The sequence below is a fragment of the Pygocentrus nattereri genome, chromosome 29 (genome assembly GCF_015220715.1).
Source record: "Pygocentrus nattereri isolate fPygNat1 chromosome 29, fPygNat1.pri, whole genome shotgun sequence".
In the NCBI taxonomy this organism is placed as follows: domain Eukaryota; kingdom Metazoa; phylum Chordata; class Actinopteri; order Characiformes; family Serrasalmidae; genus Pygocentrus; species Pygocentrus nattereri.
Window position 1 is genome coordinate 15,234,593 of NC_051239.1, and position 20,783 is coordinate 15,255,375.

A 20,783-nucleotide genomic window follows, 5' to 3' on the forward strand; every position below is an offset into this window, starting at 1 on the left:
CCCGTTCTCTAACCAGTCAAAAGCCAACAAAGGCCATTAGCTTGGTCAGACTGCTGTGGTCAGATCTTTAACCAAAAACATTCAAACCTTATAGTGCAAAGTCACAATAATCACAATACTAGTATTTGCACCATATTGTGCAGCCCTGCTCCAGAAGATATCATGAAGAACGACAAAGCACTAAAGATACATTTGACCACTCTGTTCTTACTTGGTCATGTTTATTAGTGCAGTGGTTTTGTTCTGATGGCTCTGAATGTGAACAGGCATTTTTATTCAAAAGCTACCAGACATTTAATTCACCTTAGCCATAAACACATTACTTAGGCCTGCTTGTTAGAAGAACGTGTTTAGAAAACGTTCTGCGTTTGGCCCTGTACAGACGTGTTCTTAGTGGTACTGAAATACTGCTTAATCATGATAAATAAACCTCAATACAACAATCAAAAGAACATCAACAGTCCTCAATTAAAGTGAAGTTGTCTAGAGGAAGAAACAACAAAGAACTGGTTTAGTGTTAGACAAAATATCCATCTCATATGTCAAGTTTAGATACAGAATTAAAATATAATTAAGCAAACATCCAACACGGCCACTGGAAAGGACTGTAGAAGACTGTAAAAGATGCGATACTGTGTAGAGAAGCCTTTGCAAAACTAAAGTTGCAATTAGTTACATAAACATATGTAGAGTCTACCAGCACAGCGGTACTACACTCAAACTGCCTGAAGGGGAAATTCTACCACTTTCACTTCCACAAGCTCATATGTGGCATCATACTAGGCCAACATGTGAAAAATGTTCATTAGGGGTGCCTGATCCGACGTAAAAACAAACCCAGGTGAGTTTACTCGCGCTGTATTTGAATGCTGCTATAACTGGAATATGCTTCTGTGTTTTATGTAGAAATTTATGATTAATGTTGCAATGAAATGTGATTTCCTTTAAATTCAGCCCTAGGCCTTTTTGGCCAGCACATACAATTTTAGGCTTTAGGCCTGAAAGCTGAAGAGCGCCAGACTTCCAGTTAAATTTCCTAATACGTAAAACTTATACATACGTAAAACAATTGAGGCCTTGCAACAAAAAACTATTTGTGAAATTAATTTGTAAAAATCATTCAGGCATTGTATGGCACTGTTTGATGCCCGGTATTTAAAATAAAGCGGACATCAAAAATGTAAAGAAAGCATAGTTTGGCTTTTAATGTAAAAGGCTGTACAATCCAAAAAAAAAAAAAAAAAGGGCGAAATGGTTAATATGGTTTCTCGTTGCAGGGGCTCAACTGTGAATAATGTTGTAATAAAATGCAGCTTATGTTTTCAAATTCCTCTTTTAACAACCACCACCACAAAAAATGCAATTGGTCACCTTTAGTTTCATTTAGCCCACACAGTGTGAGCTGCAGGTTAACAGAAAAGGCCAATTCGGCTGCAAGGAAATCAGCATCAGTTCTAGAGCGGCGGATTGTGCGTGTTGATTTCAATGAACGTATAAAACTACCTGCAAGTCTTGTAGTAATGCAAGAGATGCATTCCTATATCTGCGTGCAGAGACATCAGACATGCTTTGCAACTGTGTGGCCATGCTGACGTGCTAAAATCGATCAAGGAAAACAAGTAGGCTGGAAGCCAAATTAGCAAACTGTATTTGTATCACTGGTGCCTCCAGTTAATTATTAAACTTCCATAATATTTCCTTCTTCTGAATGCTTTCTTTTTCCTTTCCAAATGCCTGTACTAGCCTACCTTTTTCGAATATTTAATTGTCTAACCTGACATGGAGTACTGAAAAAAGTTATTACTACGCTTCTTTTTAAATTCTCATTGTTTTGATTATTTTTCATCAAATCTTTAGAACTAGACAGTTTTCACATGTTGACAGTAGGGTCATGATCAGTCTATTGAAACTTGTTGGAAACTAATTTAATAAAATTTTCATGCCTTGAATATAAGTCATTTGTGGTGTCCCTGTGCTGAAAGTGCAGGACATTTCAATTGAGTTGCTTGTTTGGATCATGACTGAGTTAAACAATATTGGAACCTTAGATGTCACTTAAAATAACCAAGACATAAACTTCAAAGACATAATGGTATGTTCATGTATGCAAATCAGAAATTCTCCAGGTGTAACTGCTAATAACCAAGTCTTGTTTTCTCCAACCCTATATGCCTCTACTGAAGAACTTCAAAGAAGTGCTCAGTTGTAACTTCATGCCTTTGTGCTTCTGTCAGCACACTCCTATGAGGCAAGCTCTAGTCTGCCTTATGTTCTGTGTGCACGTATCAGCAGAGAAAAATGGCAAGACATTTAAAGATGCTTTAAATGTGTCCTTCGTTCCAGTATTCTCTTGACATTTGACCACAACAGGAGTGACACTGAAAAAGAGAAGGTTTGTGGACGGTGGTCAGTGCGTTTTCCTCTTTTGCTCCTGTAGGGTGCTCTGTAGCTCCCTCAGGTTTTGTGACAGTAGCTCCACTTCGTCTGTGCGTCCACTCAGCTTGGCATCAAATATGTATGCACGGATGTTATCAATCTGCTGGAGCAGCAACTCTTCCTCGATTATGTCGTCCACTGCCGGGCCATCGTCATCTTCATCAAAGGGATTGGTTGAGGCAGCTGGCGTCTGGTTTGACGTCTCTTTGAAAGGGTTACCTTTGTCATCGTTGTCAACATCGTCTTCAAAGGGGTTTCTGGGTCCACTTTCTTTCCCTTCTCTCTCCTGATCCTCCTTGTCCTCGAAAGGGTTGTACTCTTTGTTTTTTCTGCTAGATGCTTGGCCATGTTCTTTCTGGATTTCCTCGCTGAAAGGGTTTGTTGGGTCTTCCTCAATTGGAGTGGCATCTTCATCAAATGGATTTAGTGAAGCACTGGTGCTGCTGTTCAGTGTCTCTCCAGCAGGGGGAGTTGGTGTACGCTCGTCTCTCTGCAGTGGTGGAGAATTCCCTGGTAATCGTGGGAAAGACTTTATGGATTGAGTCTTAAGCAGTGGACTAAGCACTGGGCTTACATTCAAATCTTCTCTTGAGTTGCTTCCAGTTACCCCATGTTCTTCTACATTCTTTTCTTCTCCAAAATCTAAAGAGCGCTCTCTGGTGTGTAGTTTGCTCTCCAGTTCCCTCTGCTCCAGGTATTGGAGTTGGCTCTGCTGCAAGCTTTCCTCCTCGGCCAGCCGCTGAGACAGCTCGATGGCCCGGCTGGTCTGCTGGGCATCAAACTCGTCCTGCAGCTGCCGCAGGTTCTCCTCCAGCATGGCGATCTCGTCGGTGCGATTGGCCGCCCGCGCCTGTCGCAGGAACGACTCGATGTTGTTGATCTGCTGCAGCAAAGGGTCATCCAGTTCGCGACTGCGTGAGTGGACGGCGTCCGAAGAGGGCAGCCAGCCCCCAGCTTTGGTCATGCGAGGACCCTGGGCAAGGCGAGGGGCATCTCCATTAGCACTGAGGATCGGGCGGTTCTTCTCCATTTCAGAACGTCGCTTTTGTGCCTCCAGAGCTGCCTGTAGGGGAGAGACAAGGCAGAGAAGACTAGTTTATGACACTGAAATCGTTTGTCATTAGAACTTGTTAAAAACATTATGAACTATTCATTAACTAGTTTTGGGGGCCCCAGTCAAATCACAGTCAAAATTGTTGATTTTCTAGATGATCATAAGGAAACATTCTTAAAGAGAATACAATTTTGCACATTTTCTGCAGCCTTTAAGCTTAAATTTGGTAGCTAGATTAGCCCTGCACAAACTACGGAAGAAAAAAAAACAAAACAAAACTGGACACCAAACTGTCTTGGGCGACTAACTACATTTGGGGTAAAGACTGTAGATTAAATCAATGAACGATTTTTACACTAAAATGAATAGAAAATAAATATATTAAACCTATTATTATACAACCCCCGACCTGTCTCTCCTGTTGGATCCTCTTCTCCTGCTCCTCTCTCCTCTTCTCTTTCAGCTCTTCATATTTCTCCTTTGTAGGAAGAGACATCAGACCCAACAGCTTTTCCTATTGAAAGAAAGTGATACATTTATGTATAGTGGGACAGAAGGCCTGGGTGACGGGGGACCAATCACGCAGACAAATAGTTTTGATCAATTGTCCACCAAAAAAAAAAAAAAAAAGTTAGAAAGACATGGCACTGCGTTATTTTAATATCTCCCATAGTTCCTCTGTGCTGCTTTGGTTTAGTGGGGACAGCCATCCAGGGAATTACTGGATTCTGATCTAGTCATTAGTTTAGTGTTTGTACTCTGGTAAGAAGCTACACCTCCAGTGATGTCTTCACTCAGTAAATATGCAGACTTGTGCTGTTGAAGGGTGTGTGGGAAGCAAAGGAAGTATTCACTGCATGTCACTGAAAGTCAACAATCACCTGAACACCGAAGAAAAACATGATTACATCAACTCATTTGTTGAGAATCATTTGTTTGTTCAAAAGTATATGGACACCTTTCCTAGTTAGCGAGTTCAGCCACCGTGCAGCCACACCCATTGCTAACAGGTATATAACATCAAGCATAAAACTACACAATGTCTCTAGACAAACACTGGCAGTAGAGCGAGTTGTACAGAAGATTCAGTGACTTTAAATTTGGCACCGTCATAAGACGCCACCTTTGCCACAAGTCAGTTTGTAAAATTTCTGCCCTGCTAGATCTGCCCACATACAACAAACTAAGTACTTCTAGTGTGAAATGATAGCATCTAGGAGCAACAATAGCTGAGCCATGAAGCAGCAGATGACACTCAGAGCTGGGCAGCAGAGTGCTGCAGTGTGTAGTTCATAAAAATGGCCTATTCTTTGTTGCACAATTCACTACGAAGTCCACCCAGTAGAGCCCTTTAGTTCCAGTGAATGATTATGTTAATGCTACAGCATACAAAGACATTTCAGACAATTATATGCTTCCAATTTTGCAACAACAGACTGAGGAAGGCCTTGTACCAGTATGACTGTAGCCCTGTGCAGGCTGAGCTCTGTAAAGACAAGCTTTGATGGGTTTGGTGTGGAGGAACTCCCGTGGCCTGCACAGAGCCCTGACATCAACTCCAGTGAACACACAAAGTGGGGACAACCTCCATATTAATATTCATGGTTCTGGTTCATGTCCACGTCCTTTTGGCCAGTGTATGTATTAGCTACTACAGTGAAACTAAACTAACTAAAAGTTACCTGAAATACACTGAGGTGAATTTGTTTTGTGATAAGCTGACCTTATACACACACCAGTGTGTGTTCCGCTCTCGAAATTACCTCAATCTCTTCTGTTATAAAAAGTAGTGAAATGTGATCACTCTTCTTAGAAGCTGGTGAAACAGACTGTCTGTGTGTCCAAGTCTCACCTGCACAAATAATGTTGCTGAGTAGCGGACCATCCTCTGCAGCTGGAGAGTCTTCGGGTGGGGCTGCACCTCATCTTTTAGTCCTAGTGTTAGAATCTTCTTACTGCCAAACATTCACACATTGAAGTAGCATCAGTTTCAATTTCCCTTATATAATCTGTTGTACTGATGGTAGTTCTATGTAACACTTTCATGCAGCCTACCTAAGAGCATCAATATGCTCATAGTATTTCTGCACCTCCAGCCTAAGACCACCAGCAGTTTCCAGGTTATAGGTCGTCTCGCCAGCACTGGAGAAACAAACAGGCACAATTCACACACTTCTAGTTGTTACTAGATGGTGACAACATGAATAAGAAATTTGTGAGTAAATGATTTTTCCAAGCAGGGAAGCCAGGTTAAGGACTGTACCGTTATTATAATAAATGGCTTTAGAGATTCCTCCTAAACATTGGCCACTTTCAATGTTTCTCAGTAATTATACAGTAATTACAGTAAATACAGTATTACTGGATTAAAAGTCAAATAATAAAATGCTAAGTTAGCTCAGAAGTATGGCTAAAAAAATTGTCTTTAATCTGCAAACAAAAGAAAACTGAGCATGAACTCTATGATTTATGATTTCTTCTACACAAAAAGCAAGACGTCTTACTTGAGTGACTCAGCCATGCGGATGTACTCTGGAGCCCTCTCATCCACCTTCTCCATACACATCCTCAACCTCTGCACAGCAACACAGGAAGACACAAAGTAAACACAAGAAATGCAGCAAAGAAGCAGGAAGGGACTAGTGGGAATTTTGCCAGTGTCAGAGAACAAAGAAACACTTCACATGAAATGTAAACACTAGACAGTTTTTAAAGAGGGGAGCATGCAGAGTATTCATGTAGGCACTGTCAGAACCAACCTTGTATCTTTAAAAGGTAAGCATTACAGAAGAAGGACAAAAACTGATTGAATCCCCAGACCCTTCCTTTCAAATTGAACAAAAATGAGGATGCCATGGTTTTGTTCTGACAGTGATAACTTGGTTCTTCATACTCTCAGAATAGCTGATATTCGCTACTGTTCTGAGTGCTGTTTCTTTATCACCCAACATTTTACAACAAAAATTTGGATGCAAATTTGCAAAATTCACTCCTGATGATTCTCCTGCAGTTCTACTCCAATCTTTCAGATTCTCCTGATAAACTTGTAATGTACACAGATACTTGAGCACCATGTTAACTGTTCAAGGTGCCAGTATTCAAATACTGAAACTGATTTTTGGGTTTTAGTTCTGTTTAATCACAGGAAGCCCAACAACTTAATTAAACACCAGTTTTATTACAAGACTGTATCATGAGGCAATTTGAAACAGGAGTACCTAAGAACCTGTGGTCAAACATGAGTTGTCAAGGACGTGACTCAGAGTGCAGTTGTAGTGGTTTTATTGTCCACCAGGCCAATGAATCTAGATTCTAAACTAGGTGTCAATAAATGTGTTGGTTGTTGGCAAACTCAGTTATTTATTTAATACAGTAGGTCCCATGCAGATTGTTTTGATCCCTGCTTGACGATTATTAAGCTAGGGAAGACACTAAAGTGTGCATCAACGTGGCCCCCATGTTTGACAGGTACTCTTGCTCACTCTCTACCTCGTAGAGTTTGACGATGTCAGGCACGTGGTCTTTCTCTTCCAGTTTGTGCTGATGACGGAGCAGGGCGTCCATACAGTGGCTGCAGCAGCGGATACGGTCTTCATCCTTCTCTTCCAGCACAGAGCTGACTGAAGAAAGGCTGCTGATAGAACCACGGCGTGGAAGCTGCTGCACTACAGGACCTCCTGCTCCAGGAGACCCACCCTTTCCTGGACTGCCTGGCACACACAGTGCCTCTCGAGTGCTGCTGGTTAACTTATCTGAGAGAAAACAGTGTGATATAAAAACCAGGTTTCACAAATGACAAATTACACACTGCAGCTTTATCAGTAATATACAGTGATGTACAGAACCACTTAGGCCACCTGAGGAAAATTATATTTAAAAATGTATCTATTCAGCAAATGTTTACTTGATTATAAAAGCCAAACAGAATAAATATAAAGTAACATTGATGCCCACAGCAGTTTAGCCCTGCTGTTCACACTGACGTTATAAGGCGTGCTTCAGCCTGGACTGTTTGAGTGAGACACAATACAGGACAGCCAATCAGAACAGAAGTCATATACATACATCAGTCTTTAAGGCAAAATTATTTCTTTTTCTGAGAAAAGGCTGAAGTAGACAGTGAAAAAATACAATAAAAATACTGGAATGCATTGAGAAGACGAAAAAACCAAACCTGTGTTCTTTTAACCTTTTCATGAGACAGATTTATATTATTACGCATTTATTTTACTTTTATATAGTGCTTTTCCCAACAAGACACCTACAGCCCAGATTACCTGCTTTAAGGTTATAGATAGTAACAACTTACATGCCAGCGGTAGGGGCACAAACTCCATGCACTTCCGGCACATGATGGAGCCACAAAGACGGCAGTGATGGCGCCGGTTTCTGATGTTGAACTTGCCTCCACAGTCTGGGCAGAACGGTACGTCCTGATCACTCACCCAGGGCACCACTGACTTCTCCAATGCTGGACAAATAAACAATGTTACATTTACATCGCTGTAACTACCTCACAGCAAAAACAACATTCTAGAGATGTCCCTTGCCTACCTCTTATCTTCCCAGCATCCATGTTGGTTCTGTCAAAGGAAGTGAGCTGGAACAAAAAAACAAAAACAAATCAAACAAACAAACAAACCCAAAAACAAAAAAAAAAACCCATGAGATGCAGTGGGGGCAAAATGAATAAACTACAGGGTATCACTTGTGAAACTGACATGTTCACCAAAGCATTGCCTCCGTCAAAACACCTTTTTTTCCCCTTTCACATAATTTTACTTCGTGGCGCAAATTCATGACATATGGCCCTTGAGAATGGACAAAATGGTACTATGCCGATTGTTGGCTATCAGGCTGATCATACAAGTTCTGTGTATGCGTAACATACTTCAGAAGTTCTAAAACTGTTTAGTGTGCAAACATTTACTTTCAAGTAGCCAAGCCAAGTGCGGTTTACTTTCACTTTCACACACTAGGTTTAGTCTAAACACAGACTTGTTCCGACATCAACGACTGATACAGCAGAGCTGCTGTTCAGTGCATACTGTATAATACTGTTTGGCCAAAATTTACCTTCTCCAGTCTAATGATGCGTTTGTTGACTTCGATGACATAATGGTCAATCCTAGCAGCTCTGTGTTTCTTAAAAAGATCCAGGTGACTCCGAGTGGCTCCTAATTAAACAAACAGAATTAATAAATTGGGCCTTAGACCAGTGCCAAGGTACAATGAGTACACAACTATAGTCAAAACCTTCTCCAGACTAATGTATGGATGTCAGCATAACAAATAAATTAACGTTAAAATTAGAGGTGACATGATTTCATGTTTCCTTTCAAACAGATACTGACATGCTCAGAACTGACCAATAAAAATCCAGTGCTTATTCTCTGAAAACCACACTACACTTTAATTGAAGTACTTTTAGATTAAAGTCCAATGCAAGTCTACATGTGGCTCCTGGTATCACATACTTCACTTTCTGTGATTTTTCAGGCAAGATTTGCTAACAAAACATGGAATTATTTCTTTTACTTTAGGCTTGATACGGAGAACTGGGTCGGTGCCACCTCCAATGACAGGGTTTCATTTTATAGAAAAAATTGGGCACTGGCACCAACAGTATTTCCAGCAATCTCGCTCTCACCCAATTCTTGAGGCTCCCACATATAGGGGTCCACTCCCCCATAGTAGAAAGATTCATAGCTGGTCTCTGTCCTCTCATCTCCATCCCGCTTCAGGAGCTTGTCTTTAGCCTTTATGGCCTTCTGTACTAAACCTAAATAACAACATGGAAAAACAAAGCTTTCAATTCCTTCCAGAACCATCTGCAGCACATTATCCATCAGTCTCAAGAACAGTTTTACAATACGAAGAATCCTTTACTTATGCCAAGGGTTCTTTTAGTGTTCATGTTTCTGTATAAAATTCTCTTTAATATAGAACCTTTTAAAAACATCTTGTAGAAAGCAAGATCTTTAAACGTTACGCTTTAGTAGTTACGTTCACATGGCAATGAATCATGACAGGCCTGGCTAAACGCAGCCAGTTCAGGAAGGTTTGTCAGCTCTGAAGAAGCTTGTTCATTAGCTGAGGGGCTAATCAGTGATCCTGGAACACTAAAAATACTATGTGCAAGGCAATGATGACTCAGGCCTGAGAAGACTAACGTAAAGAGCACTCACTCTTTATTTGTCCACCAACATGGCGGTTGTCTCCAGAGTGCTCCTCCTCATAGTGGTCCTGCAGCTGGTAGAAGGACTGCAGGTCTTTCAGACACAGGGGGCAAAGAAAGCCCTCCTTGACCTCAGCCGAGCCTTCGAATGGAGGCGGGTACCCGGAGGCCATGGGGCACAGGCTGAAACTGATGCGCTGGGTGTATTATGGCACAGCGGGAGTAATCCAAAAACTCATAGCACACCTGACTGAGGGCAATGCCCACCCCAGTCCTTCTCCATCACTGTGGGATACATAACAGAGGACACAAGCATTTGGAGATTTCAATCTGGTTAAAATAAACACAGAAGAAAAGCAACACAAATTTGAACTAATCCTTATAATCAGAGTTTTCAAACAAGGCCTTACAACTTGCCATTTTTTTGGGGGCTATTAAGGAAAACTTTAGCAATTTTTAGGAGCCAGCTGTCTGTGGGGTTTAACACCTAAATGCTCCCTCACAGCAATTACATGGAATGGTTACCAACACACTGCTGGATGTCTGAGACCCCGTTTCACAGTAGCTTTGAGAAAGTTTTAGCCTAACCATACATCAATCAGTTTATTTTAAACTATTCGTGGCAAAAGGGTGTTCTAAGACAACACGGTGCCCAAGGGAAACTTATTTTTTTTGTGCTGACCATTATTTTACCATCACTGACGCTACACAAAACCTCGATGACGAACACCGGTTCACGGGTGGCTGTGACAGAATAAACTGTCTTTGTGTTGACAGGTATTTGTGTTGGGGACTCCTGGTTTCAGCACCACTGTAAGGAAATCCGAGTCCAAGTTCTCTGCAAATAAACCATCTCTCATCAAACCAATCTGAGCGACAGTTTACATCAACCACTGAATGAACACAGAAAATCTGAAAATTTGGTGGAATTCCCCTTTAACTCTGGGTGGAGATTATGAAAAAAAACGAACAATGTTAGCACTAATAAAGAATTAGTCATCGTAAGAGGTCATTATTAATACATAAATAGACGGAACACGTCATGTAACGTGAATTACTACTATTTTCAACTTGTCTGCGATTCATACCGACTGGCTGGCTAGATAGCTAGGCTAGGCTAGGCTAGCTGTCTGTTAGCTCGGCGTGGATGGAGGAGGTCTCCTAGCGGTAAGATCTTTATTTGGGTTCTTCTCTCAGACCCAACAGTCGCACTAAACTGGTTAATAACGCCGAACCTGGCTAGAAAGCTAAATAACTGAAGCAGCCAGGGCGGTCATTGTCTTTCAAACCGTTACAGCGCCACAACAACAAGGCGCCACACTGAGCCACTGACACCGAGTCGGAACCGGAGCTCGAGCCGACACCGGGCCCTTACCGAGCAGGAGCTCAGACCCACAGCAGGCACCAAACCCTTCCACGGGACCAGAGCGGGTGTAAAACGTTGGTGAATTCCAGCGGAACAGGTGAAACTCCGAGACAGAGAGAGGAGGAGGAGGAGGACAGCAGCAGCCCAGCCTCGTCACACGGCAGGCCATGTGACCGCCGTTCAGTTGATACGGCAGCTCGAAAGGGACAAACCCGTGAGTGTGCGGACGGTCACCTCCCTCTCTCAGATGGAGCCGCAGTTCCACGGGTTTTCAGGATTTCTGCATAAATCAACCACCAGACACAGACAAAGCCACTGTCTGCAGGGGTGGTGAAGCCCCCGAGAAGACTCAGGGGAACAATGACGTGGTCTTTTCTATACTGGGGAAGGGGAAACAGCCGGCATTATCCACAATTATCTCAAGATACACTGCAGTTCCAGAAGTACTCGCTCGTCTGCCTCCACGCACTTATGAACTTGGGTGACCTCCCGTTCTCCATCCATGGGGTTTAATATGATGTCGGCCCACCCTTTGCAGCTGTAACAGCTTCAGGTTTTTTGGGAAGGCTTTCCAAAAGCTTTAGGAGTGTGTTTATGGGAATTTTCATTTTACATAGCCGACCACTTCGTGGCTGATTTGCTGTCGTTCCCAATCGCTTCCACTTTGTTATAATCCCACTGACAGCGGACTGTGGAATATTTAGTAGTGAGGAAATTTCACCACTGGACTGGTTGCACAAGTGGCATCCTATCACAGTACCACGCTGGAATTCACTGAGCTCCTGAGAGCGACCCATTCTTTCACTAATGTCTGTAGAAGCAGTCTGCAGGCCTAGGGGCTCGGCTTTATACACCTGTGGCCATGGAAGTGATTGGAACACCTGAATTCAGTGATTTGGATGGGGGAGTGAAGACTTTTGGCAATATGGTATATCTCGGGGAAACGTAGACGCATTACCCGCGCCGCCCTGTAGATGGCGCCAATACACCATTTAGGCAGCACTCCACTCACTGTTCTCTCCCCAAGCCTACAGTCCATTTTCAGGGGTGCTGGAAGTTCATCTGTGATTGGAACTATTCTAAAGGACACTGGCCGAGATAACTATCTCGAGATAATTAATTTGGGGGGAAAATAAAATCAAGCAGGAGGTTTTTGTTATCTATTTTAATTTTCCCCTCTGTGTCTTTTCGGGGGCTCCATAGTGACAAAAATGACCAGTGAATCCACACATTTTCCCAGTTTTGTAAATGTAATGTGTATAAAATCTAAAATAGTGGTAAATCTAATAATAATAATAATAATAATAATAATAATAAATAAGCGTTCTTTGGGCTTCAGCATGTGCTTATTTGTCATGAATGTACTAAAAAGCATGTTAGGGCAACACCTTATCTCAAAACTATGGTGAAACAATGTCTAAGGCATCAAGTGGTGTATTCACCATTTTCTCCAGGCCTCACAGGTTTTTAAACAAAATATTGCCTATAAATTAGAATCAACATTTTTACAATGCAATGTTTAAGCCTTCACTGCTGGAAAAGAGACGAATAAAATATATAAAATGCACCGCATTTCATTTGTACAAGTGTGAAATAACAGCATTCCATGAATTCCATGCTGGCTAAAGTTGGATTATGCTGGCCTGGCGCTGTTTTAGCTTAGTCAAGCTGGTTGACCAGCATTCCAGCGTCCAAAACACAGTATATGCTGGTTTTGGTGGTAACCAGCCATTCTAGTCTACACTAGTTTTTCTTGCAGGGTCAAACAGTAATGTAAATGTTTGTCATGAGTCAACAACTTCCTGCTTTCTTAACACAGTCCCTCTGTAATCTATAATCCTTTAAATTCTTTTCCTTTAAAAAGATCCTTTAAAAAAATCATGGAAACCTTTAATCCTTTAAAAAAAATCATGGAAACCATTAAAAGGTTCTGCTGGTTCCTGGAGGAATCCAGTGGTGGCTAAAGGTATTCTGTGTTTTCCTGATGGGTTGATATCACAGTGTAGGGCTATAATAGTTTAGCAGGTGTTTTGGAATGGATTCCAGATGCATTTGATGGTTTCCTGAAACTTTCCTAGAGGAATGTAAAGGTCTCTAATAGTAACCAACCAATACGCCAGTACTTGTTAGTAAGCAAAACCATCAGGTTTTAATCCTAATAGTTCTAGTTGTCTTTATTCAGAACTTTCTTTAACATTCACTATGATGCTGTATTAGTATAAACAGTGGTAGACTGTAACAAAGTAAATGTTATTTGTTACTGTACTTAAGTAGTTTTTAGTGTATCTGTACTTTACTGGAGTTTTTCCATTTTGGGCGACTTTTTACTTTCACTCAACTACATATCAAAATCAAATATCTGACTTCTTACTCCACTACATTATGCAAAATCCTTTTGGCTTATGTGTGTATAAAAACGTAATATGTCAAACAAAAGAAGTGTGAAGTAAGAACACCAATGAAGCAAGCACGCTTTGTTTAGAGCTGGTTTTGACCTGTTGGTCATACCGACCCAGTGCAGCACACGGTTCAATGTCAGCACAGCAGCATAAAATTGGTGAAATTTCCCTTTTAATCTGCATCTTGGACGCCAGCCCTAAAGTTCGGGACACCTCACATGAGAGATGATTGTTTAGGTGGTTAGATGGTGGAACTGAGTGCACGTTTGGTTTCTAGCACCATAGCCAGTACACTCTCAGAAAAAATGTCCATGACTGAGGTGCCCTTGAGAAGACACCTAAGCCCCAGTTGCTTCCCGGGTCCCGTAGAAAGTACTGCCCACCGCTCTGGGCAAATGTGCTCACTGCCCCAGAGAGAGAGAGAGAGATGTTTCACTTCACGGATGGGTTAAATGCGGAAGTGGAATTTCCCCATTTGTGCGATTAAAAAAGTATCACTTAACTTATGGCTAGCTATGGCAGTTCTGGGGCTCAAACTCACAACCTCCTGTTGCAGTTTTAATACACTGGAGAAAACATCTATCATCTTTAAAGCATGGCATAGTCTCATTGGTGCAACTGTCTAATAATTTATCCCAACATCAGGAGATTATGAGTTTGAATCCCAGCCCATGAGGAAAATATGCCAGATGTGTCTGTGTGACAGGAGCAGCGCCAGCTAGTGGGGAAAATGAGTAAAAAAATGCAGTTTTGTTTAAAAAACTGACAGGCAGAATTTTTGACTCAACTGAGAAGTTTGGTTGTGTGAACTCTGGTGTCCTCAAGTTGAGTCCACTCAAGAAAAGCCATGTAATCAGTTACTATATTTTAGGTTGTGCAGTGTTAGATCCTAGTGTCAGTGCATACTCGTGATCAATGCTCAATCATTGGTTCATGACTATACCTAGAACCTAAAACCATCATCAAACAGTTCTAACATGCAGATTTCTTATTTTTCACAGTGTAGCAATTAACAGATATGTATAATCAGGTGAGTAAGTAAATCACCAAACTGTGCTGACCACCAGCCCTCAAGGACTGGAGTTGCACATCAGTGTTCTGGAGGCAGGCAAAAGTCATTACATTTTAAAAGAAGATTAAAGGAAAAGCTTTTTCTTCTGTTAAATGATATATGATCGGTCTTGCTTAATATGATCGTGGACAAGAACTAACAAAGTAAAAAAGAAAAATTTTCGTTCAGTGTGAGTTTAAAGAATGGCAGCCTCTGACAGAGAGCTCACTCTAATACAGCGGAGTCACACATTATCACTTAGATTGGGTTAACCACAGCCTCGACAGGCCCTTCATTTCAGCGGTGTGGTGCAGAGAGTCCTGTGAATTGTTTTACTGGGGATTCTCAGTGAGTGTTGATCTGGATCACTCACACACACACACACACACACACACACACACACACACACACACACACACACACACACACACACACACACCCCAGGGGAAAGTAGATTTTAACATGTCTGAACAGGAGAAGGGAAAGGTGTGAGGTCAGATTGCTGGTGGTGAAAATTTCCTCTAAAAGACAAAAACATTCACCAAAAGATTTGTTTTCAGTGCAGCATGCATCAGCAATAAAATATGATATGTCACTTAAGTAGAGTCTTATCAAAAGCAAAGGAATACGCACATGGATGGTTCAGTATAATAAAATGATGCCTTTTGCAGTTCATTTAGTGCCATGCAGGTCTGCAAGTCTGGGGATCCTCACAATTCACAACTACAATCATCAGTACATATTTGTATATATTTTTAAATGCAATTTTCCCATTAAAAAAATATATCCATGTTCTTGCTTATGAATTCACACCTTTTAGTCATATTTATAAGTATAACGTGAAAAGAAGTGGGATATGCACTGGAAGTTTATTAAATAGCAAATACAATAGTATTTAGGGGGGGGGGGTTGCTGGAGCCTATCCCAGCAGTCATCAGGCGGAAGGCAGGATACACCCTGGACAGGTCGCCAGTCCTCACACCTAGGGGCAATTTAGCACGTCCAATTGGCCTGACTGCATGTCTTTGGACTGTGGGAGGAAACCGGAGAACCCGGAGGAAACCCACGCAGACACGGGGAGAACATGCAAACTCCACATCTTTTCTTTATTGCTTCATTTTTATCTAGAATAAGACACAGAAAGATCTCTGAGGTTAAAACAAATTGCAAAAAGCTATTGAACAAACATCTGAATCAGAGTGGTGTGCACTAATTGGTTGTGACAAAATATTTTATGTCAAATATTTTCCTTTTTTAATTTTTTTGGCATTCATTGGAGCCCAACTCATAAAAAACTGAGTCCATACAGTCTGTGTATGCAAACTGTGCTTTAAATCACTTGTTTGTGTGATGTTTCAAGAACCAACTCATTTACATACATCCAGCTAATCAGCCTATACCAGTTTAGCTCTGCTCTTTCACATTGAAGTTCCAAATAGTGTTTCACCTCTGAGTGTTGTGAATGAGGCACAATACCGTGCAGCCAATCAGAACAGAGATCATTTACATATATCAACCTGAAGTCACAGTAACGAGAACAGCCTGTGGATTAAGGATGGCCATGTGAAAATGAATAACTGTGGATATAAGTGGAAACGAGCCATTTATGACCCTCTCCTGATAAAAGATAACACAAAAAACAAAGACTAATAAAAAAAATAATAATAATAATGACCATAGTCAGTATTGGAGGAAAAAGTGCTCCATGACCTCTTCAATTATGCTTATCCTCAGAGGAGAACAAATTGGTCATTTACAGTGAGCTGGAAATGGCAGGTCTCATTGAAAATCTATGTGCGGCAGTACAAATGTCATCACTTATTCATTTACTGACAGCTACTACCTGATAATGTTCCTGTTTTTTAAATGCCTGCAATCATTAAATGTAAATTTTGAATGATTTTAGAGCATAATGCTTTTGGAAAGCACACTCAGTTTTACTTACTAGCTAGACGTAATAATATTGGAGAGACGCACAAGAACCGAAGGCATTTATTAAATCCAGAGTTAGATGGAAATGACAGTGTCACTGTAAATCTCTGTGTGCCCTTTCTTCACTCTTATTGGTTAAATAGACTCAGCTAGATCTGTTGCAATTTTCGTCCACTATATAGTGACACATGCCGATGGCTGTAAACAGTAAAGCATTTTTGTGCTGCTTAAAGGTTTTTAATCTGTTATCACAAGAGCTGTAGATGCTCCCAGGTGGCCTGAGCTGAAGGCTTGACAGGTGTAGTGGCAGTAACTATATTTAGAGGAGAAAGAGAAGGTAGGACCCTGAAAGGATTACCTTACTGAGGTGGTTCATTATTATATCCAGGGATGGGTTACTGAACAGGCCGAAGGGCCGATGCCTGGGGGCCTCAGACTTCAAGGAACAAGGCAGCTCAAACACTTCAGGCAATCAACTATAGATACAAGTGTTAGATGAAAGAACAGTCATTAACTATGTACAACAAATAGTAGTGGGCTGCTGTGTCAGTAAAATATCTTCAAGACTGGACGCTGAATCTCTGCTCCAAAGTGTGCAACATAGCGCGAAAGCCCTTTTTCTCAGCGCCCCAGAACTGGTGGTCAGACTGCAGGTCACATAGCAACGAAGTCTCACCTCGCTAGTAGCGCATGGAAAGAAGGAATGGATTTGTTCACATTTATAAGCAGTGCAGTTTTCTGGTATGTAAAATCTGCAACTGTCCAACACTAAAAAGTTGTGAAGCTGAAGTTGCTTCTCGTTCAAATTTTCCCGTTCCACCTTAAATGGTGAAGCAGTTACATTCGGCGCCTCAGGCAGAAATTAAGGTGGAACGGGAAAACTCGAATGAGAAGCTGGAGAATAATAAACGAGTTCAGCTGAACGTTCATCCTAAATCAGTCAAACGTTGAGAGATATTTTACAAGAAACTGGAGATGGAAGGACAGCGGCTATAGCTAAAAGGTAAAGCATAGCAAAGTAAATCTGCTATATTATTATATTGTTTAACCTATACTAGGACATTTTCACATGCTAAAACATACTGGACATTAACTGTTGTGGCTCCCAAGGTGGTCAGATTTTTGTTGAAAGGACAAAATGACTCTTCTTATCATTTGAGTTGTAACTCCTGATCTAACCTGCGTTTTAAAGCAGAGGGTGCCTGTCAGATTTCTCACTCATCCACTTGTGTTTTTGTTATGTGCACTTCACAGACTGTTTGGGCGTTGCACTTACCCACTTCCAACTTCCGCCTTTTATGCTCCATCAATATTACGTAGTAAGTTAAATATTTAGAAAATAGATTTTTGACATTTGGGAATTGATTCGGAATTGTTCACGTCCGCATCTACGAATTGAGCCCCCCCATCTCCCTAACACTTCCACTAACTGGCCACTTTTTTAGAAACGCCAACCTTGTACTTCCACTCAGTGGCCACTTTATTGGAAACACCTTTCTTTCTTCCACTCACTAGTCATATATAGTATAGGTCCACCATATAGGAGTACAACTGCACACTAATTATAGTCCATCTCTGATACACAGATTATCAGCCACCCTCTACCCCATTCACCACTGGTAAATTTCTGATCATCCAGTATAATCTGATGTAAGATAAACCACTTGCATAAGAAAGAAGAAAGTGAAAGGAATCTAAAGTTTCCATTAGAGAAACAGAACCTACAGCTTTTATCTTTTAGAGATAAGAGGAAATCAAGTTCCACTCTTAGTTCAGTTCTCACTCAACATGAGTCTGTGAAGATGTGTAGCTGTCAAGATGCTGTTACTGAGAAAAGCAAACAGACAATCAGCAGAACAAAGAAGCTGCTAGTGTTCTCAGAAAAATGACTGACCAACCCAGGCCCAAAAAAAATGAGAGCCAGACTCTCAGAAAGAGCGCAAAGACTCTTGCCTTACCAGGACAAATAGCCTACATTTATTTTCCATGTATTTAATTATAAATAACATTCCCCTAAAACAAATGAAATCATCTTCTAACACCTTAGTTGTCCTGTTTGTACAACACGTAGCTTTCAAAGGCTGTTTACATTTGTGTTTCTATAGAATTCATGCAGGAAAACTTCCGCCCACTTGTGTTCTTTGATTATTAAAAGAGGTTTTAGAGTATATCAGTACTCCACAAACAAATACGTCATTTAGGGTAGCTTGATTCTGCAGTCAATTCACACTTCTTCCCACACGTCACCTCACAGGCCATTAGTCGCTCCCCGTACCACCATCTCATTTCGTACCAGCAGAAAGAAGATGCTAGACTGATGAGCAGTCGTGAGTGCTCCACCCCACGCTTACCGCACACAATCTCTTTCAGTTCTTTCATCGTCACACACCTACACCCACCTTTTCTTTTTCACACGCTCTTCTTGGAAAAAGGCAAAAGCATTAGTGACCTAAACTGTGACCTAAACAGAAAGAGATTTTACAGGAAATTCTTTGCATCTGTACTCAGACAAAGCTAAAAATTAGTAGGTTTCATTCAGATGTGTTTATTAGTTGAGAGCAAACACTCACATAAAACCATACAAACCTAGAACAATAAAGTGTGAAGTGCCCATAATCTGCATTTTTCTTATACTGTATTTTGCACTTTGTATGTTTGTGCAGTTTTTTTTTACCTCAAGCCTCTCCAGCCTCTCTTTACTCCTTAGAAACAAACAGGCTGTTTTTGTTACTGTGCCTTAACTAATAAATCGCTGACGTCATGACAAAACCTTGTATCTCCAAAATGGTTGCTTTACAGGAAAAGGAAAAAACCTACTCTACTATTAATGCATGTCAATGGACACAGACCTCTTTCCAAGTCATTTTGGGTTGTTTCTTTTGGTCCATTCAGTGTGAAATTTACAGACAATGTAAATGGCGATGGGCATTTTTAAATTATATCAAAAACTGAAAACTGGTTTTCTTCAGACAGCAGCGATGTTTACAAGAGCTTTGTTCTAATACGATGGCCTGCATTGTGCCCCATTCAGAAAGCAATGCAGACTAAAGCGCTCCTTATAACTTAAGTATAAATTAGCCGAACCAAAGTGCTGTAGGGTGAATAGGGGGATATACACTGATGAGCCAAAACACCATGACTACTTATCTAGGTGTGGACTCCACAAGAACTCTTTTCCTTGTGATATTTGACAACAACACATCAGCAGCTGTTCCTTTAATCTGTAAGTTGTCCGGTGGAGCAGTTGGGAACACCTTTGTCATGTTCATCAAACCATTCCTGAATGTAGTACAATGCATTATCCTACTGAACGAGGCCACTGTCATTGGGGAACACCTGATCCAAAACAATGTTTAGGTAGGTGGGCACGTGTCAAAAAATGTCCACATGAATTCCTGAACCCAGGGTTTCCCAGCAGGACACTGCCCAGAGCATCAAATTCCCCCTACTGGCTTGTCTTTTTCCCTCAGTGCATCCTGGTGCCATCACTTCCCCAGGTAAATGGCACAGCAGTACCCAGTTGTCCATGTGATGTAAAAGAAAACAGGACTCATTGGACCAGGCGATATTCTTCCATTATTCCGGTGTCACTTGTGTGCACATTATAGACACTTTTCATGACGGACAGGGGATAGCATGGCCACTCTGATGGGTCTGTGGCTACACAGCCTTATATGTGACTCTCATTAAAAATTGATTTGTACAACTGGAGCATTTCTGTTGATTTGGTACAGCCTTTGTTTCCCTCATGCAGCAATGCATCTTGGGCACCAAACACCCAGTTTGTGGTTTATTCATGTCTGCCCATTTCCCCTCATTCAATATGTTGACTACAAGAACCGACTGTTTGCTTCCTGTCTAATATATACCAGGCCAGTCATGTGCTCTTGTTATGAAACATCAATATTATTATCTTCATCTCTGGCTGAGCTCCATCACAGCAGAAAACAGTTCACTACTACTCCCAGGCCAATGCTGGGGGCTTAATACATGCCTAGTGGAAGCTTGGCTTTGGCCCTGGTGATCTTAGGCTCATGCACTTTAAAGTGTCTATGAAAATGTGTGCACAACTTTGCCTACTGTTCTTGTTTACTGTTCTGATGCACTTCATTTTTATGAACATAAGGGAAATATGCAAAGCTGTGAAGTATTTGCCTCCTGATCTGTTCTATTTTTGCACATTTGACACATTTGTTTCATTATATTCAAACAAAATTTAATGTAAGACATTTGTATATAAGTATATATATACATATACATTCACTGCACAAAGAAAGGAAGGCAAAACATGAATGGGTAGATTTTATTATTATTTTATTTTATTAGAGATATAAATGATTTTGAAAAGTAAAAATCACAAAATTTGA

At 41.1% G+C, this 20,783-nt stretch overlaps 1 protein-coding gene across 1 annotated transcript; it reads right to left on the reverse strand.

Moving 5' to 3' along the window:
• Nucleotides 1–187: 187 nt before the first annotated feature.
• Nucleotides 188–11,339, reverse strand: LOC108432113 (rabenosyn-5). Its single transcript, XM_017705733.2, has 12 exons — nt 11,044–11,339; nt 9,679–9,953; nt 9,141–9,272; nt 8,567–8,667; nt 8,045–8,090; nt 7,800–7,961; nt 6,980–7,242; nt 5,995–6,065; nt 5,546–5,632; nt 5,343–5,445; nt 3,900–4,004; nt 188–3,499 (listed from the first exon to the last, which is right to left on the reverse strand). Exons 2-12 carry the CDS (start codon nt 9,839–9,841, stop codon nt 2,408–2,410), a joined length of 2,325 nt encoding a protein of 774 aa, XP_017561222.1. The 5' UTR covers nt 9,842–9,953; nt 11,044–11,339; the 3' UTR covers nt 188–2,407.
• Between the last annotated feature and the right edge of the window lie 9,444 nt (nt 11,340–20,783).

Coding starts and splice junctions, on each gene's coding strand:
- LOC108432113 (XM_017705733.2), bottom strand. CDS start 9,841: ATGGCCTCCGGGTACCCGCCTCCATTCGAAGGCTCGGCTGAGGTCAAG. Junction 8,668..9,140: donor GTGGGAGCCTCAAGAATTGG/GTGAGAGCGAGA, acceptor TTGTTTAATTAG/GAGCCACTCGGAGTCACCTG. Junction 7,962..8,044: donor GGATGCTGGGAAGATAAGAG/GTAGGCAAGGGA, acceptor TTATTTGTCCAG/CATTGGAGAAGTCAGTGGTG.